Genomic DNA, 15,905 nt, shown 5'->3' with positions numbered 1-15,905 from the left:
AGTCAGTAGTAGGTTTGTCAATAAAAGCAGTTAACACGTTGCAGTCAGTAATTCATTTAAATGGGAATTCATTACAGCTGAAAGGGAAGGGAAAGGAAGCACGCAATAAGGAGCAGGCAGTCCGGTACCAACTGAATAATTAAACACAAATGGCTGTTTCTACAAACAGACACTGCTCACTCCAATCAAACTCTCCTCTTACACTACAGCCAAGACAGTTACTCATGTGTGAGCAGACAGAAAACTGACATTTCACAGGAAATAGAGTCTGATAAATCATTTCACTCAGTAATAAATAAGTTATTCATTCTTCCTCAAACATACATCATACATTTGAGCATATCTACATCATAGTTTAGATGTTTTCATAAAAAATAAATAAAAAACAAGGGACCTGAAATAATGTATCTTCATACCAAGCAAAACTGGCACTTCATTAGTCATAAATGGGGTATTAGTATTTTGAAACGCTTCTCAACCTCAAACTGTGACTGCAAATACACTCAATGCATTGTGACCAACCACAAATCTAACATAAGGAAAATCTAAAATGATCAACACGCCCACGCAGCACATGCACACCTCTCATACCTTTTTAAACAGCATCCATAGATGTCCATGCAAAGCTCCAGAGTAATGCTCCCCTCTCCAGCACTGCGAGCTGTAATATGAGTGCTGGGCCATGTCGGCAACTAGATCCAACAGGTGTCTTGTGATGCCTTGTTGCATTGTGTGGAGCACTGGATGATAGTGACAGAGAGAAAACAATACTAAGTAGCTGGAGCCAAAATGCTGCTGGATTTTAAGTCTGACTTGGAGGAAGTAATGTGATCTTTGCAGGTAATAAACTGAACTCCTAAATCCAAGTGTAAGCTTACAGTCAGTGCATCAAATCTCCTCTTTATTCAGAAAACAACCCAATTTTTTGATAAACACATGGGAGACTGGCCACTTTTGGCCGTGATGGTGAATATGTGATGGTTATAGTTGAAAGGGGTTTTATCAGGGAAAAGTACGGTGGCCGACAGGGGCAAATGCCCTGCAACTTAAGAAAACACACGCAAATAGACAAAACACAAGCATATTAAGAAAACAACTTCATTAATTTGACAACACATGCACAGCATTCAGCAAACGCGCTGCAAATGCACACAACACAACCAAATACATAAATGCGCTGCAAATATGAAACGATGCAAAAAGAAAAGCACACAAACCCAGAAAACAAATGCAACAAAAAAAACGCAGCATCCAGATTACACAACAGAAGTTCTCCAGACCTCTATGGGGAGCTGATTTTTGACCCCACGGGGAGGGAGAGAGAGAGAGAGAGAGAGAGAGAGAGAGAGAGAGAGAGAGAGAGAGAGAGAGAGAGAGAGCAACTGCATAGACTGTAAATATTAAGTCTATGTTTGAGATATGTTTTCTCTCGTTTGGTGGGTGTGTCCCGGCTCAGGTTACAGGTGATACTCAATCAACAGAGACGTCTGTAAACTTGTGGTAATAAAACATTTAAAACTGCATCAGTGTTTAACGTTGACGTTTGTTTAAGACATATTACATGAGAGGGTTTAATTTTGAGGTCTGAAAGGCGCATTACTGAAGTATAGGCCTCCTCCAGTGTAATATTGTGACTATACAACAACGGTTACCAACAAAATAAGTGATCAATCTGTATTCATATTGTGGAGCAATTCGCTCTTGAAATACAAAAAACAGACAGGATTTATAGTCCCTCCCTGTTTAGTAAACCAGCCAATTTACCGTGGGATTTATCAAACTGAATAAATCCCGCTCGCACATATAAACACAAAACTGCTTTGCTAACTCCATCGTGTTGTAAGTAAGACATCTGCTGAAAAAGTTATTGTATTCATTAGCATGATTGTCGTGCTGTTTAGTTCACAAACATCCAACACACCAAAGTACAAACACATAGCGGACCAGACGCAAGCTTTTATTTTGAAAAGCTGAAGCTCGGGGACGGCACCAGCTGGGAGGGTATGAGACGGGAGTACAGACTTTATATTATTAATATATTATGTTATTAATAATAATATGAATTTAATATACAGTCTATGGAGTTCTCCAGGCTGCAGCCATACCTGACTCTAATAAAAAGACAGAGAGCTCTCCTCTCTCCTCGAAAATCAAGCTGTTCCACTAGCTGCTCCCTCTAGAGGTCTGGAGAACTTCCGTTGTGTAATCTGGATGCTGTGTTTTTTTGTTGCATTTGTTTTCTGGGTTTGTGTGCTTTTCTTTTTGCATCGTTTTTTATTTGCAGCGCGTTTATGTATTTGGTTGTGTTGTGTGCATTTTCAGCGCGTTTGCTGAATGCTGCGCATGTGCTGTCAAATTAATGAAGTTGTTTTTCTTTTTGCATCGCTTCTTTTTTGGGGGTTTGCGTGCTTTTCTTTTTGCATCGTTTTTTATTTGCAGCGCGTTGATGTATTTGGTTGTGTTGTGTGCATTTGCAAGTTGTTTTTTTAATTTGCTTGTGTTTTGTCTATTTGCGTGTGTTTTCTTAAGTTGCAGGGCGTTTGCACCTGTCGGCCACCGTAGAAAAGCTTCCAAGACACTCTAAAATGGGTGAAAACAATAGTCTGACTATTCATTATGAAAACTTGTAAGGTTTGAAAAAGAATGCAGGGTTATGTAATTAGTGTGGATCGTATTAGCACTGTGTACAGTATATAATGAAAACTATTAATATTTGGACATACTTCACATGTATATCGACTTGAAGATAGACCATACTGACACATCCATTCACCCACCCTGCTGCAGCTGTGTCAGCCTCAGAAGGTTAGCACAACCCCTCAGCTGTTAGCTTGGAATTTAGCTACATCGATGCTAAGGAAGTAGCATTGTTTACAGAGCAGCACCAAAAGTGATGCTAGTGGTCCTACCGCTAACCAAACCTACTATGTTGTCATGAGATAAAACACTAAAAGGCAGTTATGCGTGACCTCGACTAGAAGGTAATGGTGGAAATGAATGAGTTTATGGCTTCAGGAAGTAAAGAAAGCGGGAATGGATATGCAGCTTTGCTGACGTTGGGGTTGGGTACTGACATAGGTTAGCATGCTAACGTTAAACTTGTTCATCTGAGTAGTTTAAGAAGACACCCTAAGCTACATTATTTCGTGTACGAGTCTTTGCCGTGTTTAAACAAACCCCTAATAGTAACACTACTATAGCTTCTTGTTGAGTTTGCTACCTGTTCGTGGTGAGTTTGTACCATAAACACCTGTTGTTTCGTCTCTCTGTAGCCGCATGGATTTCCTCACTCTGTTCGCTGTCTACGTTGTAGTGGTGCTGACATGTATAGTCCTAGTCTGCAAATACTCAGGCCAGCAGCAGACGCCCTTTAATATCATCTTCAACTATGTAGGAAAGGTAAGAAAAGAAGTTTAACTGTACTTCCACAAACTGACACTGTGTGGCGCAGTTAGACTAATTTATCACAATACAAAGACAGCATGTCCACTGCAATTAAAAGCTGCTCCTGACACTTCTCTTCACAGGTAGTTGCACCATTCACGCCAAAATGGCTCCAAAAGTTTTCACAGTGGACCTTGCACAGGCTGTTTCATCAAAGGTTTGTAGTTGAAGTGTTTCCAGAAATAAATGCATTGTTGTAATATATGTTAAGTCTGTATCAGAATCAGTTTTATTGGTCAAGTATATGTACATACACAAGGAATTTGACTTCGGTAGATGTTAACTCTCTATACATTCAACAAATAGGCATGTAGTAGTAACATACTGTACAATAGAGACAACAATATACATATAGGCACATATCAACATAATATACAAAAGTACAAATATAACAATAAGACATAATATCAAGACAAGTACACATGGAGTGGGATGTAAAGTGCAAAAAGTAATAGTGCAAAGTAGTGTGCAAGATGCATATTGGAAATCTGTATAATGGCCTAATATTGTATTTTTCATTACAGTATCAAACAATTCTGTATATTTGCATTCATTTTTTGTCATTTGCTTCTTATTGCAGGAACAACATGTTCATCTATCTGCATATCCTGCTCGAGGTTGCTGTGTGTGCAGAGTTCACCTATGAGGTGTTTGGCTTCTGCAGGCAGATGGACACCACTCTGACCAGCCTGTGTGTGCCTTACGTCCTGTTGGCCATCAAGACCTACTTCTTCTACCTCTGCATCAAGAAAGATCCAGGTTTATATTATATGTGCTGAAGTATATTCAAACCTACTTGTTATTGGCTGCAATGTTAGGATGTAGTATATGTGGCTAGTTGAGGTGTGGCATACGTAACACTTTTACACCTTGATTTGAAATGTATTCTTTGTCTGTGTGCTGCCATATTTTAGAGCCTTATTAGTAATAACTAGGCATGGTGGGAATTACGTATCACCCATGTACATCAGTAATTTAATTTTGACACGTGGAGGGTAAAACTGTGTTTTGGGGGAGTCTGGTAATGAAGGGACAGGTATACACAGCATCACCCATGGTGCTGTTAAATAGGCTGGGAATGCCAGATGCAGTGTGCTCATTTCCACTATATTGAATGTTTTGTTCTTGGCTAATAATTTCCCTACAAGGATCATTTAATTTAGTTTTGAAGAGTGCCGCTGGTCTATAACTGGTTATAAGGCCCTTGTAGATTGTGGGGGTTCAGAAAAGCAGTTGCATTATGTATACATTTTGAATAGACTTTGAATGACTCCAGTTTATTCAGAGTAAAGTAGATCATTTCAACTGGTGTTTTACAAGAATAGCCCAAAAGAATCACTGACAAGTTGGTTCTCAGACAGTCTTTTAAGTTATTACACTTATTTTTTTTCTCCTCTTGGCTCTGGCAGGCACAGTGACGAAGAAGAAAATCGCTGGACAGCTGCACGTCTATCCGTATGACAGGAGACTGTTTCACCCGGGTGTCTCCTGTGAAACCTGTCAACTCGTCAAACCGGCTCGCTCTAAACACTGCAGTGAGTAAATAAGTAGTAATACACATGCACCATAGTAAATATTGTGCATTTTATCAGCATAACACATTGTAACACAGAGTCCTATTCGGTGCTCACTGCTGCAAACGCTGTCTGTATTTCAGGGGTCTGCAACAGGTGTGTCCAACGTTTTGACCACCACTGCGTCTGGGTGAACAACTGCATCGGTGCTCAGAACACTCGTTACTTCTTGCTTTACCTCTTTAGTATGTGCGCCATGGCGGGAGACATTGCCGTACTAACAGGAGACATGCTGTTACATGCCGTACTGCAGTCAGGGCTTCTGAGGGCCAGGTATCTAGATGAGTACGGCCAGCAGCAGCCAGCAGGGCCTATGTTTGTTGTACAGGTGAGACTCAGCACTGCTGACGTATTGTGTATCAAACGCTGCAGCCGTGTTTATTTCCAAGTTTAATATCTCATGTTGAACAAAACTTGTCCTTCTGTCCGTCCAGCATCTGTTTCTGACCTTCCCCCGAATCATCTTCATGCTGGGATTTCTGGTCTTTGTCTTCTTCCTCCTGGCGGGTTATGCCCTTTTCCATTCCTACCTGGCTCTCGTCAACCAGACCTCCAATGAGTGGTACAAAAGTCGAGGTTACGTGTGTCAGCACTGCCACCCAACTGCAACAGCAGACCATCTCTCTAGCCCAGCACCAGACCACTCTAAAAGGTACTACTACAGCAGAGGGCTACTTCGAAACCTGGGAGAGATTTTCTTTCCTCTACAACCTGTTAAGAAAAAAGACAACTGAAAAAAAAAAAGATACTGCCGTCTGTGTTGTTATGCTGCATTTACTGTACATCCCCTCAGATCCCCTGGGGTTTATTGACCCTAACAACTATTGCTGACTGAAGAAATAAAGTTTACGTTAGCGATTTCTTTATGGACTCCCGTGTCTATCTCCCACAAGGTGTCACGTATTGGAAAAGCTCAGGCAACCTTGGCAGCAAATACAAAATAATTCTTGTTGGATCAAATCATCATCCGGTAATTAAATGTTCTAACTGTAAGCCTTTTTCACTCCTTTTTATTCTTTGCCTGCCATCAACTAAAGCATGAACGCTTCCAAAGCTGTAACATATGTCCACCCATTGTCGTTATCTCAATACTTGATCATGGCATTAGGACTCTGCTTTTGAATATGTTTTACTTTATGTATTTGTTTTATCAGGCACGGGTATATGTTAAGGTTAGGTAGGGATTTAAAATGAATTATTTATTGAAATAATTTCTAAAGTTCAAATTCTGTGTCAGGGGTCAATAAAGCCAGCAGGGGGCGCTACACTGACGTTCATTACAATTCAACAGTGTACTGTGAGCGTACAGTACTCTCATTTACATGCTACGGGATAGGGATGGTGGCCCTGAGATGCAAAACACAACATTGAACAATACACTGACAAAATAAAACAATATTTTAACACAGCAACATTACAGAAAACACATTGACATGTTGAGGTGTTGTCTAATTTGTTCATGTGTATCTATTCTTTTTTTTGTGTTTTCTGATATGGTTGTGTCATGTACTACTGTGTTGGGGGTAGTAGCTTTTTTCTTTAGCATCAAACATAGCTTCCATTGGGTTTTGAACACTTGCCCCTAAGACTTATGGGCAAGACCGATGGTAGCTAGGGGCAGGGGTGGGCTCATCCCACCTAAACGTGAGTCTTGCCCACCCAATCAAAAAGTTCAAAATATGTTCAGCCAATGGAAAAAGTAGCACAGAAAATACAGTTTTTAACTTCTGATTGGGTGAGCAGCCTTCGGTTTTGTGGAAAGTCATACATGCAAAAAAAAATACTATAACTGTGCTTGGCAGGGCTTATAAAAAGGAAGTGTGGAACCAGAAAAACAAGCAGACCGCCCACACACACACACACACACACACACACACCTGTAGTTTGTCTGGAAAACCAAAGAAGATTTGATGGAAATAAATGGAACCAATGGTTTTAACTGCAAATATGATTTTAACTTTCTTTGATCAAAAAAGATTAAAAAAAGAAGTGTGTCAATTACTCTACCCGTGGAACAGCACCTCGGGGGCTTAAAGCTCGGGTTTAGCCTCTACAGTTAATGTTCATATAATTGAAGTGCAATATCGAAGTTGTGAGGGGAAAAAGTTTATACAGCAACTATTTAATAATGCATCCACTCTATGCACTTGTGTGGGAACTTACCACCGCGTCTTGATGACTTTTGAAACAGAAGAGTCGAGGTTGAGCTTGGATTAATAAATAATAAAATTGCATTAATAAAGGGAAATAACAAAAAGATGTATGATCTGTTTGCCCTCCAGCTTGCTAAGGTATGATGAGATTACATCATGCCTTGAAGTTTTAATTCAACCCCCCACTTCATGTGTCCCCACCAATGTTGAAATGAAAGCTACCAAACTATAGGCCAGCTGTCATTTAAACCTGCAACCTTTGGGCTACCAGTCTGTCTCTCTAACATTTGGGCTGCCTACCGCCCAAGTTGCCCACCTAGGATTTCTACCAGCCCACCCTAATATAGCAGCTTAAAAGGGGCCCTGCTCATGGGAGCTGTAGTTTGATGCTAAGAAGATTACTTAAAGTAGTAACTGTGTAGCTTAGAATATTATTACCTCAGGTCTCAGGGTTTTTTTTTAGAAAGAAAAATACAGGTTGTGAGCATCGACTGTAGAGTTGTGAGCAGGGGTTAGTGACAGAATCTTGACCGGAAGTGAGGACTTGTCGGTATGTTGTTCCTGCCATAGACATATAATGGTTCCTGCCCCTTTAAGCCGGTGCGGAAGTAACCGAAGAAACGATGCAACCAGTGATGCAACCAACCTACATCCATGGATGTAACACTCAGTGGAAGGTCAGGGTTTTTTTTTTTTTATCTCCGTTGCATTTCAACACTGTAGACTTATTAAATCAAACAACTGCTACAAAAGGCAAAGCTAGGCGTTTTCGCATACAGCAGTACTGAACTTTATGACAGCTCTACGTGCGTGACTCCTCGGACAGCAGGTAACAGTTATTCATTGTTAAGTCTGACAGCGCGTCTGCCCTGATGTCTGGGTCAAAATGTGCACGGCTGAGCGCGGCGCTGGCTAAACAAGTGCTGGACTCGGTGGACAGCGTTCTGTTTGACTGCGACGGGGTCATCTGGCGGGGGGACCAGGCCGTCCCCGGCGCCCCTCAAGTCATAAACCTGCTCAAGGAAAACGGCAAGAAGGTCTTCTTCGTCACCAACAACAGCACCAAGACGAGAAAGATGTACGTCGACAAATTGTCTATGTTGGGGTTCAACGCGAAAGAAGACGAGGTGTTCGGGACGGCGTACTGCTCCGCCATGTACCTGAAGACTGTGTGCAAGCTGGAGGGCAAAGTGTACCTGATAGGAAGCAACGCAATGAGAGAGGAGATTGAGGCGGTGGGGCTCCAGCAGACCGGCGTGGGACCTGACCACGTCCTCGGGAAGCAGACCGACTGGGCCAACGTGCCTCTGGATCCCGAGGTGAAGGCTGTGGTTGTCGGTTTCGACGAACATTTCAGTTACATGAAGCTGAACCGAGCCATGCAGTACCTGACCCAGCCGGGCTGTCTGTTTGTGGGAACCAACAGGGACACCAGGTTGCCCCTGGAGGGAGGCAAGGCTGTCCCAGGTAGGAATACTTACTCTGCATGCACACACACACACACACACACACACACACACACACACACACACACACACACACACACACATTAGTGGCTTAAAGCAGATTAACACAGTCATTAGCTTCTACACACTTAAGGCTAAGACTCAACACAATTGAGCAAACACTTGTAGCACCCTTCCCCCTGCTATATACACTCAAACCTGCATAGACTCTCAAGGAAATCATGCTGAATACTCAGTCAAACTATAAAATACAAAACACTTGTCAAATGCATACTTTAAAAAACAAAACAAATAAAGATTGTCTTCTTCCTAGTACTTCCTAGTTTTATTATTATTATTATTATTATTATTATTAGGACGGGGACCCACAGGCCTATCTTTGAAATCTGTAAATGATTTGGCACCTACCTGTCTGAACCTAAATGCTCCACCCAGCCAAAATGCTCTTAATAGTTGACACAAAACAAAACAAGGCCTAATATATCAACTAAACATATTCAGGAGCCTTTTTAAAGCCGATTTGGAATTAAATAGATTTTACGTGTTGAGCTCTCATAGTTGAGGTGAATGAAACGTAATGTCTGCACCACAAGCCAAAATTAAGTTTCAAAACTTATCAGAAATTTGAGCTTGATTTGATCTACCTGATGCAGATGCTGTGAGCTCAAGACAAAGCAAGTATTAGATCGCCCGACCTAATAAGTTGTAAGAAAGTTCAAGCTCCACAAGAACTTATACATGTATATTAATAAAACGGGTAATGAGGTCAAATAGCTGGGATGGGTAAGGGAATTGAGTAAAAGGTTTCCTCACCTCCTGCTCCTCCCAGGTACAGGCTGCTTGCTGCAGGCCGTGGAGACTGCAGCCCAGCGCCAGGCCCAGACGGTGGGCAAACCCAACCACTTCATGTTCGACTGCGTGGCCTCCCAGTTCGGCGTGGACCCCGACCGCTGCCTGATGGTGGGCGACCGCTTAGACACGGACATCATGCTGGGCTCCAACTGCGGCCTGAAGACCCTCCTCACCCTCACGGGGGTCAGCACTATGGCGGACGCCGAGGCCCATCAGAAGAGCGGCTGCGTGGAGAGGCAGGGGATGGTGCCGGATTATTACGTGGAGAGCATCGCGGAGCTTCTTCCAGTTCTGCAGGGATGAAACTGCTGCAAGGCTGTCAGGACCGGAGTGTAGCTGCGTGATGATAGCGCATCAGCTTCAAACCTGAGGGATTTGGCTAGCCTGTCAAATGCCACACTCCACTGTCTTTTAAAAGGGAATATTTTTCATGAAGATTTATATAATTAAAATGACGACAGAGGAGAAAAAGACTAATTTATTTAACTAAACCATTATTAAAACATGCTAATTTAACATGATATAAATGATTGATTTATCATAAATAACATCAGAACAATGATTTACAGTATTGTTTCAATCATTCCTTTTTTGAGGAAAGGAGTAAGTGTACTTTAAAGACCCAGTCTGTGATGCAATCTCCCCTTAAGCAACTCCAAGTCAAACTCAATAAGGGAAATGAGCACACAAAATGTGCTAACAGTTTGGTAATATACTATGTGTTCAGGTTTACAGCTGTTTTAAAGTCTATAAATAACAGGCACATAACTTGAGCTTTCTGGTTTTTGTATGTATTCTCACACCTCAGCAGGAAGTGCAAACATTTGCAGTAACATTCATGGGATGGTGCAATGATGCCCAGTTTTGTCATGTCAGTACACTAGTAAAAAACCGTGATTAATAGAATGGCATAAATGTTTTTAAGGTAATCCAGTCTTCCTTTTACCTTTCTGTGTTCTCTGACTTGTCCTTGACTCACCCAATCACTGAAAGCAATGCTTAAATCCGTAATAAAAAAAAACACAAACTATCTTTACTCAAAATCAGCGTCTGCTCTCTGTGGCTTTAAGTTCAAAGTGAACGCGGCAAACTTCCCTCTAAGTCCCGTGCTTAAAGTCACCCTGGGCTGTCATCGGCTGGATGCTGCAACAGTCAGAACCGAGTATCACCTCTCACCTGATGAGAGAGGCTTTCCAAGTTGCACCTGCCTCACCCCTTTGTCCATTGTCTGGGCCTGGGGAGGGAGGCCAATTCCTCTCCTGTAAGTGTGTGTTTGAGTGAGGGGGGGGGACCCAGGGGCTATGGAAAGATGGGTACTGTTAGAGAGGCATATTAAGTCATATTAGACTTTTTAAAAAGGAGGAAATTGCAGGAAGACCAAACTCGAAAATTGAGTTTGGCAAGATTCAGAGATTCTGTGTGAAGTGGGTGACTGTTTTGGTAGGGAGACAGGGAGACCAGAGGAGGAGGAGGAAGAGGCCGGGGGGGGGGGAGGGTCTGCAGGGACAAAGACAAGCAAGCCAGGTGTATTGAGTCTCAGTCATGACCACAGCTCAATGCCGGTAGCTACAACAAGGGAGCAGACAGAGTGAGAGGAGCCGTCAAGGGACACAGGATGGTGAGGTGTTGGAAACATTCAGAAAACCGTTTGGAGGAAGCACAGTGCACGGTAAGCAGATGGCTTTTAATTTAACTTCTATGGCAGGACTCTTTGTTTTTGGCTTATATGGCTAATCCATCCAGTGCTGCTACATTAGGGAAGCCACCAATAGTTGCATAATAGGGTGGAACTTCCAGATATTGCAAATGTAACTTTTATAGATACTTGAAGGTATCTACATAAGAGTGACATGACACTGTCATGAACGTGTCATAAACATAAACAAGTCAAACGTTTAACATAATGCTTCTTTTAGTGTCATTCGGTTTTTGTCATGACAAGTTATGGTTAGAGTTAGGGTTAGGGTTCATGTGTCATGACTGTGTCATGACAGTGTCATGTCACTCTTATGTAGGTACCTTCAAGTAAAGTGTTACCAAAAAAAAATCTCAGCTGCCAGTCAGAAAGCGCTAAAATCCGGCTGGTGGCTTGTGTTGGTCTCCCACCCTGCTACAGTTTGACGTTTTATGTTGAGTACTGTTTAAATAGCCCGTCACTGGTTCTTGCGTGTGAACACATCTCTTCAGGATGGGGGCTCTGCTGCGTCCTCCCAGTCCCACTTCCCACACAAGGCATTCTGGGTCAGCCTCGCCGCCTCTCTGCTCCTGGTCATCATCGGCCTCGGTTTGACGGGGCACCTGGGGCTGTCGCAGCCTCACTCTGACGTATGCTCACGCTAATGTACTTCTTCTGTGGGATTCTTGCTGTTCTGAGTTTGTACCTTTGGGGCAGAATACACTTATTGGAAGTCACTTTGGTTAAAAGCATCAGCTAAATGAGATGTAATGTATATGTATCTATGTGTCACCGCAACGGATATTGCCTACATCATTTCTGACCTAAGGTGGTCATTGCTTGCATTAATCAGAGTGTGCTCTTTTGCAGTCTTTACAGATTGTCCGAATCACAGTTCCAGATCAGACCGGGGTTCTGATTAACCAGTCAGCCGTTGTGGACCAGCAGAATGACCTGGTGACTTTTTCTGTCACTTCACCTGCAAATCAGACGTCCACCGTGCTCTTTGATGTCAAACGTGTACGTCCAGGGGATATGCACCAGATTGTAATGTGTTTTTATTGGTAATGATCTTTTCTGACTGTGTTCACGACGGGAGAGATGTGTGATTGTCTTGCTGTCCTGTTGCAGCGTTTGATATGTTACAAACCTGTCGACCAGGACAGCTGCTTCCTGCGAACGATGGAGAAGTCTGACTACGACAACGTGCAGTCCCTCCTCCACGAGTCAACGCACAAGGTAACGGCGACATTTCCACATGAGAGAACTGAACGCTCGTGTTATATTACAGGGGCCTCCTTCGCTGCGTTCAGGACATGTGAGACCGCAAAGCTTAAGATTGAAAAAAAAATGCACCTGGGCTAATGAAGAAAAAGGAAAGTTAAGGGCTTTGCCCTTTTAGCTGTGCCAGGTGAATAAAAAGTCACTGCCTCACTATTGTGTGAACTGGCATTTTTGACCTTGACTCATAGCTTTGTCCCAGAAGCACAACTGAGCCAGGACCTGCTGGGTTTCAGAGGTTTTGCATGACTTCCCCACCGCCCTACAAAGAGAGGGGTCAAGCATACACTGCCGTATGAAGAGTCGTATAGTCTCCCTTTCTCGCCTTCCACGGCTGAATTCCTCAGCAAATCTGATCCCTCCAGGCCCCCCTCAGCGTGCCCGGGATCTGCTTACAGGAGGCAGCGAGCCTGAGCCCTGGAGTGGGCACAATGGCCACTCTGTGTGAGGGCTTTTTAGCTTTTTAAGACTCCTCTGTTGGATTAAAATACAGCCCGACACTGGTTAGTGAGGGACGAGCCTGTGTGTGTGTGTGTGTGTGTGTGTGTGTATCTGCTCTGTGACAAATACCTGGATCTCTCAAATTGAGTCGGTTCTGAATTAAGCCCCTCAGATATGATCTGTGAATAGCCACGATGTGGGGCCTTGCTGAGATGAGATTTCTGTTTCTCTGCCTTATCATCTGTTTTTGCACAATAGCATTATTTCCACCCGGGGTTGAGTCTCTTGAGCATTTTATTTTGTTTGTGATCCTGTCTCGTGGTGTCACATATCTCATACAGCTCCTCAGTGTTGATGGCGGTCATTTAATCTATGATAATAGGGGAAGGGCCCTTATGGTTGGATGGAGAGTAGATGTGGTCTGTCCCTCTATTCTGCAGCACAATGGTCTTCTTGGTAGTTTTCAGCAGAGGAAAACTGGTTGTTACGTGACCCACTCAAGCACAACAGTACTTTAAGTGGTTCACTATCCGAGCCAATCAGAGATGTAAGTGGTGCAATTACACCCAGGCTTTGTGGCGAATAAGAGCGCAAATGTGCAGCCGTGTTGATCTCATCAGCGAAGATGTCAGGCTAGCAGCAGCTCCAGTTTCAATCTTGGTTTTCTTCTTCATGTCTCCCTTGCTTTGAATCCAATGTATTCATTTTGCGTTGTCACTGTGATATGATTTCTCACACTTATTAAATGACACGGCAGCTCTGGAGTCGCCATTCAATTCCTGCAGAGGACAAAACTCTTTGGTCTGTTGTGGATTTTTTTTTCTGTTGAGATGTTGTGATACTGTCCCTAGCAGAGTCAGTTCCAGCTGTCGGGGAATGAGACCCGGAGAAAGACGGAGTACCTGGGAGTGCTGACAGCCAGTCAGGTGGATGTGTCCACGCTGGAGGAGCCTCTTCAGGCTCTGTGTCAGGACAGCTCCATCCACTGGACCCGGAGGGTCGAGGGTGAGAACAGCCAGACTTGTATTCTGGAGAGGTTTGCTTTGACATAAACTTCAAATGTCATTTAAAAAAAAAAATCTTTTTATCTCTGTGCTATGGGGCTCCATTATTGTTATTCAAAAACAAATGAACACATCAGTGAGCCACTGGGCGTTAGTTCCTTCAGTAGCATGAACACGGGCACTGTAAGTCAATCCCACATACACCATCCTGCTGCCGTACTGTAAATACTCATGAAAGAACCAAATGTGTGTTAGTCCGCCACTGAAAATAGTCCCCAACATATGCCCCATTTACTCCGGTTTAACTGCTGTTTGCTAAAAGCTAGAGTGCCCAGCTGTCTCATTAGCCTTAGTCTTTTTAAAATAATATACTTTATATGTAAATATAATATATACTATATATTTTGACTTGTTTTCTTTGAGATTTATGTATTTAGTAGACATAAATTGGTTTCATGTTCAAGTATTTGGAGAACTAACACTATGTTAGTTTTGGTCTTTTCATGGCATTTGCTGACAATATGAAAAATACAGACTAATGCCAGCCTTTATCTGTTGACTCCTGATCTAAATACAACAGATGTGAACTTATTGGGTACACACACACACACACACACACACACACACACACACACACACACACACACACACACACACCTCAGAGGGAACAATTATGATGGTATACTGTGTTTTTATTTTAGCTGTACACTGACATTTTGGAGAAAAGTGTTGAATGGCATGTTCTCTTAATTATCAGTAAAGTATGCATGGTCGTATTACGCAGCAGAAGTTCAGGATTCATTTGTCAGTACAGTACCCACTGACACTGTATGACGGGAGCTTTTAAAATAAAATGAGCCAGCTGGCAACTCCATAACGAACCAACTTGTCAGACTGAAACCTAAAACTAATTTACAGTATGACGTACAGTGACCTTTCCACTGCTGCAGTAAATGAATGGCTGGTAAAAACATTATAGCTACAGTATACTCACTCAACAGTCTACATGTGGTCACTTTTTCAACATACAGAAGTAGCATTAATATCATACTTTAATCAGGCTGCTGTTAGACCATAAATTGTGTCTAAATTGTAAATGGTGCCAATTAATCACTAGGGGACTTTCGTGAATCTGTTCTATAATTTGTATAAGCTTTACTACAAAGAAAAACAAATGTATTTTCAATTATTATTCCTGCCTTAAAGTTGTGACAGATAATGCAATGTGTCAAGGCAAGTGGGGTACGCTTTTCTCTATAAAGTGTGACATTTGGGTAATGTTTGCAGAATTAGATAATATTCATCGTTTTCTACCATTCAACAGTAAATGCTGCGCTGCCTCCACAATAATGATCTGCTTCTTGTCAAGGATTCTGTCATGTTCTTTTAGTCACCGTGTTCTCCGTCTTGTTTTCAGGCCCGGGGAAACAGAGGCTGGTCTACTTCTGCATCGACATCTGCTTTCCCAGCAATATCTGCGTGTCGGTGTGCTTCTACTACCTGCCAGAGTGACTGTGTATTCTCTTCATCTACTCCCAGCAAGAAGATCTGGGAAACAAAAGTTGTCTTTTAAGCTCCCTCTACAAGAAAAAAAAAAAAATAGAAAAAGATAGCAGAACAAAAGCCAGCTTTGACCGTTTCCTCTGTGCCATACAGCTGCCAGTAAACCAGTGAAGCAGCCAACCCTTCCAGTCCATTCCCATCCTTCCGAGAGAGAAGAGATGGAGACAGGCTGTCATGGTTATTGCCAAAGCTCCATCGTCACTCTTCATCTGTAATACCCTCTCTGGTGGACACTTCAGAGATTTACAGAAGAAAAATCCGCTTTTTTGTTTTGGTGTACGTGCCTCTAATTGTATTTCCTGTAACCCGCTGCTGCAGTATAATTGTGTGTAACCGTTCCAGTCGCAACAAGAGAGTTTTGATCCGTCTAATAAAAGACTGTTGTGTATTTGTGGCCAATTCTTCTTCAGTAGACTAGATAGAAAAACAAAAAGAAAAGAGGAATGACTAAA

General features: G+C 42.6%; 4 protein-coding genes across 7 annotated transcripts in view; 3 read left to right on the top strand and 1 right to left on the bottom strand.

Moving 5' to 3' along the window:
* grid2ipb (glutamate receptor, ionotropic, delta 2 (Grid2) interacting protein, b) overlaps positions 1–3,305 on the bottom strand; it is a 48,525-nt gene extending 45,220 nt beyond the window's left edge. Inside the window, exons 1-2 of the mRNA XM_078279542.1 lie at positions 3,221–3,305; positions 592–740 (exon numbers count right to left, since the gene is read on the bottom strand). The gene's annotated coding sequence lies outside the window, so the exon portion shown is untranslated. The remainder of the gene's footprint in view (positions 1–591; positions 741–3,220) is intronic.
* On the top strand, positions 2,570–6,011 carry zdhhc4 (zDHHC palmitoyltransferase 4). Of its 3 annotated transcripts, none has more exons than XM_078279539.1 (7): positions 2,570–2,805; positions 3,273–3,399; positions 3,528–3,601; positions 4,025–4,203; positions 4,854–4,979; positions 5,102–5,346; positions 5,453–6,011. In XM_078279539.1, exons 1-7 carry the CDS (start codon positions 2,729–2,731, stop codon positions 5,750–5,752), a joined length of 1,128 nt encoding a protein of 375 aa, XP_078135665.1. In that variant the 5' UTR covers positions 2,570–2,728; the 3' UTR covers positions 5,753–6,011. The 3 variants fall into 3 exon arrangements, with proteins under 3 accessions (XP_078135665.1, XP_078135666.1, XP_078135667.1); XM_078279540.1 differs by lacking the exon at positions 2,570–2,805 and adding an exon at positions 2,826–2,981; XM_078279541.1 differs by lacking the exon at positions 2,570–2,805 and adding an exon at positions 3,054–3,078.
* A 1,772-nt stretch (positions 6,012–7,783) lies between these two features.
* pgp (phosphoglycolate phosphatase) lies at positions 7,784–10,096 on the top strand. The gene is made up of 2 exons (XM_078279742.1): positions 7,784–8,638; positions 9,467–10,096. The coding sequence occupies exons 1-2, from the start codon at positions 8,044–8,046 to the stop codon at positions 9,790–9,792; spliced, it is 921 nt and encodes a 306-aa protein (XP_078135868.1). The 5' UTR covers positions 7,784–8,043; the 3' UTR covers positions 9,793–10,096.
* A 905-nt stretch (positions 10,097–11,001) lies between these two features.
* Positions 11,002–15,830, top strand: bricd5 (BRICHOS domain containing 5). Of its 2 annotated transcripts, none has more exons than XM_078279526.1 (6): positions 11,002–11,158; positions 11,677–11,814; positions 12,035–12,184; positions 12,296–12,403; positions 13,741–13,891; positions 15,308–15,830. In XM_078279526.1, the coding sequence occupies exons 1-6, from the start codon at positions 11,105–11,107 to the stop codon at positions 15,400–15,402; spliced, it is 696 nt and encodes a 231-aa protein (XP_078135652.1). In that variant the 5' UTR covers positions 11,002–11,104; the 3' UTR covers positions 15,403–15,830. The 2 variants fall into 2 exon arrangements, with proteins under 2 accessions (XP_078135652.1, XP_078135650.1); XM_078279524.1 differs by having other exon boundaries at positions 13,738–13,891.
* The last annotated feature ends 75 nt before the right edge of the window (positions 15,831–15,905 follow it).

Source organism: Sander vitreus, chromosome 21 (assembly GCF_031162955.1).
Source record: "Sander vitreus isolate 19-12246 chromosome 21, sanVit1, whole genome shotgun sequence".
Classification (NCBI taxonomy): Eukaryota; Metazoa; Chordata; class Actinopteri; order Perciformes; family Percidae; genus Sander; species Sander vitreus.
This window is presented reverse-complemented; position numbering and strand designations above follow the sequence as displayed.